We start from the raw sequence: 7,732 nt of genomic DNA, 5'->3' as shown, positions 1-7,732 counted from the left end.
AAAAAAAAAAAAAAAAAAAAAAAAAAAAAAAAAAAAAAAAAAAAAAAAAAAGACAATTGATAAATAAATTTACAAAATGCAAACCTCCCATAAAATTCTTCAGCAAGCTCAACAGCAAATGACAATCGAGAAATATCAGCTTCACGGATCTATAGAAATCAAGCCAAAAACATTAGTAATGCCAATGGTATGTCAGAAAAACATTGGCTCAGTTGAACTGGATGATAGTATCATAGGAACTAAAGCCGAAGTTCACGATCATTAACATCAAGCAGATACGTGGTGTATGATAGCTTACATTTATTCATTCTCTAATATCACCAAATATTTATTAACAGTAGTCCAACTTGAAGGAAAGCCAAGCCAACCTAAGGTTGTTCATGACTGGGTATAAATAATATAACCAAAAAATGGCAAACTCATAACTATGAGCAACAATGAGGTCAAGGAGAGTAGTGAAGTATTTCAAATGCAAAATGTTCAATATTACTTCAATATCTGAACAACTTTTAAACTGGACAAAAATAATGACAGCTATGTGTCACGGTCATACTTGTCCAAGGTGTGTTGCTTGTGGCCGCATCCTCATGTCATGCCAAACCCTTTTATATATATGTTGTATTTCTTTATCGTTTTCTTGTTGTATTAACTTGTAATTTTAGAGTATGACGTTTCAGCTTAGCATAAAAATAAAAGCCGCAAAAATCAAACTTTTGCATAGAAAAATAGAAGCAATGCGTCCAATACAAAAATCTCATACATATGAAGCATTGCACACATGTAAAATAAGGCTTGCATATATGAATCCATCGAACTTTCCTCGTTAATTGTGGTTTTAAACCCTATCTCTCACCATTACAGATAGAACCTTTCACGTCAACTTCACGAATAAAGAGAAAAAGACAGAGCATCCAAGAGCAATGAAAAAGAAATTTGAGAAAGAAGTCAAGAGTTTAATTAATTTGGTCCCATTTTGCTTATAAAGAAGAAAGATCTATAATAAACTATCTAGCATTCTTCTCAACCCTTCCAAATAAGTAGGCTATGTTTTAGAGAAGAATCGAGACCATAACATAGTTGTTTGTGACTAATAGCGGGAATAGCTCAAATGGTTTTGTGAAGCTAGTCATTGGAGGTGAGTATGAGTGATACAACTATATATAGATCCAAGGAATGTGGAAGTCCTAACTGATCATATTATTCTAATAGATTTTCCACCTAACTCTCGTGTCTCAAAATTTTACCACCATGGAAGCTCCCTTTTTCATCAAAATAAACATGTCCGCTTAAATAAGCATAAAACATGAAAGATAATTAAATCTTGGAACACATAGTTATTGTTCACTTCTTGTCTTCTAATTAAAAAAATTAAAACTACGAATTCTTTTTAGCTATGAAAATTACAAGGTTTCAAGCAAGAGCAACAATTGACATGATGGAGAAAAAAAGAAGTCATGATGACTCACAGTCTCAGGCAGGTTGTAGATAAGCACAGAACTCAGAACAGTTGCCAAAGCAAAGATCCTGCACACATCAAAACGGAAGATTGTTAGAGGGAATAAGCAACAAGAACTAACGCTAAAAATGATTCACGGACTCAGATTACCGATCATCATATACATTTGACTTTCCAACACTTTCAAATCCCTCTGTATCAAGGTAGAAAACAGAAGTTTTGACTCCATCAATCATCAACTCCAGAGGAGTACCCCACACCCAGATCCCTGTGCAAAACAAATTGACAAACTATATAAAACACCAACAAGTAAATATAACACATCCACAACCACCATATCATTGCAACTGCATTTACCTTTTGTCTTGGTGTCACGCTGGTGTCCTACACCAAAACCTGAAACACAAAACATTTAATTTATACAATAAATGATATTTATATATACAGGATCTTTAATTTTTTAAACAAGAGAAATGGTACAAATTAATAGGAGTTAGCGCACCTTCATAGCAAGAAAGTGAGAGAAGTTGATTAAGCAAGAAAGATTTCCCAGATCGGTATGGCCCAATGACCTGATCATATGAAAGAAAAGATAACACAGTCAAGACTATATATATTATCTAACAAAACTCGAACCTACAAAGTTCATAACCGTTGATAAAAAATAAGCAGAAGACTTGCCATAAAGCTACAAAAAAAGAGAAAAAAGAAAAAAGGTTAAGTTACAACTGTGATTCTTATGTTTTCGAGGTTGTCTATTTATGTCTGCACTTCAAAGTGCTTCTATTAGAACCTGAATTTTCAAAGTGGTATTTATTTGGCCTTCATACTGTATTCAGTTTCCAATAAGTCTCTCAATTTTGCATTTTTATGTCTTATCATTGTCTATGTTAGTTTAACATTTACATAGCACAAAAACTATATCATTTAAGGATAATGAGGGGAAATAATTTTAGGCAGGTTCAAGCATTTGGTAATAAGCATTAAACTAGCAGGCTTAATGTAGAACCATTTAGACATAAAATTAAAAGTTCATGGAGGCCTATTAAAATCTTCTTAAAGTATAGGGACTAAATAGACATATCCTTTAAAGTATATGAATCTGTTAGAAGCTTTTTCAATTACATGGACTAAATAGACACTAAAAGTTTGGAAACAACACTTATAATTTAACCACCCCAAAAAAAAGAGATAAATTATCTATCTTGACTCTTAAACATGCAACGGACATGAAATAAAACTTAAGATTGGATTCTTCTTCATTCTCGCCCTTACAAATCATATCCACTGCGTTCTTTAAGTTGTAGCTAAAGAGAAGCCACTTTCCGAAATGCAGGTTTAGCAGTCAATATTTATTGCAGGAAGGACCCGCATACGAGTAAATTGAGTAAAACTGGTCCTCGTCCATGAAGCCATAGTTTTTAAACTACAAAACATGCATGTGAAACCAGAAAATATGCATAGAAATGGTCCCTGCATCATCGGTTCCTAATAAAAGACTGGAAAACTTCCACATTAAAAAAAATACAAGGGAAAATAATGATTCAAGAATCAATTCAAAGATATCCATTCATTTAAGTTATGAGAAAATGCCAAAGTACTAATGTCACAGAAGAGCATCTCATTCTAACCGCAACAGCTGCAATTGGATTAGTTATTCTTTCAATAGCCTCTAAACCTTCTCTAGAAAGGCGAAGTTTTGTATGACCAGGATCAGGTTCCACAATAGGAAATCTGCAAGTGATTAAAACAAGCTTTAGTCCTTTCCTTACAAAGGAAATAAACAACCCAAAAGACAGATGCTACAGGTTTGAACATCATGGCTAACCAACGAACGAACTATTGTACAGAATGTGATATATCCGAGCGTTCATAATAAAAAAACACATTACGGAATAAATCATTGTAAGCTTAGTTTAATATCAGAGGGGAATTTGTCTCATAGGTCAGACCTTGTTGAAAGTTTAAAATGTTCTCTCACTTTAATTAATTGGCAGTCCATCATTAATTCATTGAAGATAATACATATAAATAAAACATGAAAATGAACAAAAAGTAACGCTTTCGAAAATTAAATAAAACTTTTATCTTTCTAGACATATAGGAATTTAAAATAGTAAAAATAGCTTCAAGAACAGTGCATCAAACTAACTCTATATTCAACCGTGAAATTGATACCTCCTCAAAACTAAGTTAGAAAAATGTTCATGAACCAACAAATAAATCACACAAAATTAAGCAAACAAAATATTCAGAATCGAGCAACAAAGTTAGGTAGGTGTACAAATAACATTATATTATCAGAAATTGGAGATAAACCAAATAGTTATCCTTTCCCATCCAAATGTATCATAATAGGTTCTTCTAAGAACCTTGGACTACCCATCTACTTAAAAGCTAAAACATCTCCCCACAATAACAAATATTGTCTCAATCCTCTAGTTTCCACCCACCACCTAATCTTGGTTTGCTAGATAATTTTGTAGCTGATAGGCATTCCCTGGTATTCTCCCGTACCTTAACTGCAAATATATGGAGTACAAAAGTCTCTTTTCGTAGCTCTAAGTTATCGTTGCACCAACTTCGGTCTCGCTTTTCTATGCATTTAATTCTTAAGTGATATGATAAATGTTCCTACAAAAATTCCTTCCTTGAATTCATGTTCCAGACACAGCATCTTCTAATCATGAATCTTCTAGTTAACCCTTTTTTTTCGCTTTTATACCTTCTAAACGAAACTTAAACGGAGAGTTGTTCCCAAAGGCAGACATCTTGTAGCACTAACCAACTGAGCGCACTACGTAACAACAAGTCAACAACATAATAAATTAAAATAAACAAGAACTTCTACGTAACTCAAATGCCAAGAATAACAGATCTCAATCCATCTGGAGCTCCCAAAATCAGTAAAAATCAACGATCATCAAGATTCAAAACAACAGAAATAAAAAAATTGAAACGACTTACGGTTGCCGGAAGTTCTCGATCGCGAAAGACCGCCAGGGGATGGAGCAGAGAATCAAAAACACGAAAACCCTTGATGAAATTCTCATCTCTAAACAACCCTCCGTCAGCTATCTTCCAAATGCGACGAAGGCGGAGAAGAATGAAGGGGGCAGTAAATCACGCAGTGTTGATCAGAAGAAACACATTTTGGGTTTGGGGGAAAAATGGGGATCTACGAAGAACCATGAAAAATGGAGATACGAAAGGAATAATGCAGCTGCGTGAATTTGGATTTTGCATCTAAGAAGAAGAACATACAAGCAAACAAGCTCTGATTGATCTTCCGAACACGTTAACTTGGATTTGTGAATTCAATAAGACGAGGAGGAGATGATGAGATCCATGGAGAGAGCTGAAGTCTGAAATTTGTCTTCAAAATGGATTCATTTATGAGAATGATTAATGAGATTTCACAAAGATTAATGCTTCACATTTCCAAGAGGAACAAGTCAATGATTTCTTTTAATTTCTCAATTTAATCCACAACGCCATTTTCGATTTATTTTCCTAATAATATTAATTACTATTAATTTAAAAACTTAATTTTTCAATTAATTCCAACAACAGATTATTTTCAATATTATTAAAATTTATACCAATTTTTTTTTTTTTTTTTTATTGAATTAGTTAGTCACCGCTCACAACTTAATTTTTTTTTGTTTTATTATCGTATTTTTTTTTAAATCTTATCAATTTAGTAATTCATTAAATGCTTATTATGATACTTTTTATAATAAATAAAAATTAAAGTTTTTTTTTTTTTTTAAATGAGTTTTGGTTCTATATTGGTTTAAATAAATAAATAAATAATTACCGATTATTTACTTAGAAATAATTTTATTTGATTAATTTAAAGTCCTAATAGATAAGATTTTGAATGGTTCATAAATGTCATTTTCAAATTAATCAGGTAATTCTCTTGAGTTTACTTTTATTTATTTATTCAATTAAAAATTTATATTCGTGGAATGAACCAATGATATTTGAGAAATTTTTCGTGTGGAGGTGTAAGCCCTGATTTGGCTTCCTGGACCAGTTGAATGAATATTGAGTTGAGTCTTTTGTTTATCGTGAAAGAATAACGAGCAAGAACTGGAGGGGATATAGGTTTCGGTGAAAGGAAATAGCCAAACAATTTAGCTAGCGAAAGAGCGAAACCGAGTTGACTCGACTAGGTAATCTCAGCCGAGGAATAAAGGATAGGGAGGGTAGTTCAGTCGAATGAATCTTGACTTGACTCACCCTCGTTTTGAAGGAGAAAAATCGGTGAGCAAATAAATAGGTTTAGGAATGTTGGATGATGAAAGTTCGACATTGGCTAATTCAGGGAACGATAATGGATTTATAATTGAGGAATACTATCTTGTGAGGTCTTTTGGGAAGCCGAAAGCAAAGCCATGAGAGCTTACTCTCAAAGTGGATAATATCATACCATTGTCGGGAGTCTTGTTCTTCTAACAATGAGTTCTACCATGTCTGAGAGTCCAGTTGGGTTTTTCTTGTTTGTGGTAAGAACGGGTTTTGTTCTAGTACTCGAAAATTATATTCTAAAATCTTTCGTATGTTCCCGTTATTTACTTTTACATCAATAAAATAAAATAAAAAAATAAAAAACAAAATATAAATTTTTGGAGTGGAAGACAAAACGACGGCGTTTAAGAAGAAAGTGAAAACGGAGTAGAAATGTAAATATAGGAAAAAGTAGTCCCTTTTAGACAAAGTAGCGACATTTTTAAGCAGGATAAAGCTTCCTTCTTTTTCGACTCTGTAGAACTGAACTGAAACCAAGAACTTACGGACACAGAGGTAGAGAGGTAGAAGGTTCAAGAAGATCGAGCTCAAAATTGAGCTTCCTCTCACTACAAAATCAAGAAGCTTAAAATCATCGAGTTCTATTTTCCTTTTCCTCTTGCATGTAGATGCTATTTGAAACCGCCGTTCTGTTCTTAATCCATTGGTTTCGCCTCGCTCGACTTCAATTCCATGGCGAACAATCATTCCGAGACTCCCTCCGATGATTTCCTCGAGCAGATTCTTGGGATTTCCCCTTTTGGTTCGGCGGAGCAAGGGTTAGCTGGAACCGACGGCGGATTGGTAGGAGCTGCTGCTGCTGCTGCGGCGGCGGCTCACGGTCAGGCTCCGATGATGCTTCAACTTAGCTCCGGCGATGGCGGTGGCCACATCTCTACGATTGGAAGTGGAAGTGTCGGTGGTGCAGGGTTCCATGGCGGAACCCCTTTTCCTTTGGGGTTGAGCTTGGACCAAGGGAAGAGTGGGTTTCTTAAGGCTGAGGAAGCTTCTGGAAGTGGCAAGAGGTATTGTGGTGAGGTTGTTGATGTTCGAGCTTCAACTGTGAAAAATGTAAGCTCATGATTCTCTTTAACCAAAATCGTTTTGTTGTTTCTTCATATAGTTAAATCTATGTGCTGGTAGAGTTATGGTTGAATTACTGATATAGAATCATGATTTCTCTTATGTGTTCATATTATTGTGTTCTTCTTGAAATAACATGAACTGCTATGATCACTTATGGCTGTGATGTTTCTGGTTTTTGGTGTCTTGCTTAAGAGAAACAGGAAATTACAGACAGTTCTGTTTGATGTATTGCCATTCTTTTGCTCTTGAGACAGAGTGGATGCAAACTATTTATTTCAGACATCTTTGGAGTGTTTGATTGCATTGAGTGACTCTCTTTTAAGCTTTTTGCAGGTTTATCAAGGCCAACAAATGCATGCTACTATGGGTGCAGCACCGCATCCACCAACGATGCGCCCTAGGGTACGAGCAAGACGAGGACAGGCGACTGATCCACATAGCATTGCAGAGCGGGTAAGATAGATGCCAGTTTTGGAAACCAGAAACGGTTCGCTGTTGCTAGATGATTATTGTATCAAAATATTATTGCAGCACTTCTCAGTTTCTTGAAGTAATTTTCGTCGCCATTTATTTGTTACAGTTACGAAGAGAAAGAATTGCAGAGAGAATCCGGGCTTTGCAGGAGCTTGTTCCGAGTGTCAATAAGGTGATTATCTATGATTTTAAGTCATTGAAATTATTGAGATGATTGCCCAGAAAACCTGGTAAAACATCGGATGATAAGGAATTTAAATGGTCTTAGCATATGTTGATTGTTCCCTACATAGTTAAGATCTTAATCGTCAATAGCTCGAATTACCCTTACAACTCGTATTCCCCTCGCCCATGTGAGGGCTCCCGTCAAATCATATCTAAGCATGAATGCGTTTTACGTGTGGGGGGGGGGGGGGGGGG

General features: G+C 34.9%; 2 protein-coding genes across 2 annotated transcripts in view; one reads left to right on the top strand and one right to left on the bottom strand.

Moving 5' to 3' along the window:
* Positions 1–4,959, bottom strand: part of LOC111488853 (guanylate-binding protein 4) — a 9,875-nt gene extending 4,916 nt beyond the window's left edge. The window contains exons 1-7 of the mRNA XM_023136797.1: positions 4,424–4,959; positions 3,088–3,190; positions 1,959–2,028; positions 1,814–1,852; positions 1,607–1,724; positions 1,467–1,524; positions 85–149 (exon numbers count right to left, since the gene is read on the bottom strand). Coding sequence (XP_022992565.1) covers positions 85–149; positions 1,467–1,524; positions 1,607–1,724; positions 1,814–1,852; positions 1,959–2,028; positions 3,088–3,190; positions 4,424–4,509 — 539 coding nt within the window. The 5' untranslated portion in view covers positions 4,510–4,959. The remainder of the gene's footprint in view (positions 1–84; positions 150–1,466; positions 1,525–1,606; positions 1,725–1,813; positions 1,853–1,958; positions 2,029–3,087; positions 3,191–4,423) is intronic.
* A 1,257-nt stretch (positions 4,960–6,216) lies between these two features.
* Positions 6,217–7,732, top strand: part of LOC111487975 (transcription factor UNE12) — a 3,312-nt gene continuing 1,796 nt past the window's right edge. The window contains exons 1-3 of the mRNA XM_023135504.1: positions 6,217–6,823; positions 7,172–7,291; positions 7,419–7,484. Coding sequence (XP_022991272.1) covers positions 6,446–6,823; positions 7,172–7,291; positions 7,419–7,484 — 564 coding nt within the window. The 5' untranslated portion in view covers positions 6,217–6,445. The remainder of the gene's footprint in view (positions 6,824–7,171; positions 7,292–7,418; positions 7,485–7,732) is intronic.

The sequence above is a fragment of the Cucurbita maxima genome, unplaced genomic scaffold (assembly GCF_002738345.1).
Source record: "Cucurbita maxima cultivar Rimu unplaced genomic scaffold, Cmax_1.0 Cma_Scf00013, whole genome shotgun sequence".
NCBI classification, from domain to species: domain Eukaryota; kingdom Viridiplantae; phylum Streptophyta; class Magnoliopsida; order Cucurbitales; family Cucurbitaceae; genus Cucurbita; species Cucurbita maxima.
Note: the sequence above shows the minus strand (reverse complement) of the source record. Positions and strands in the feature narration are given on the sequence as shown.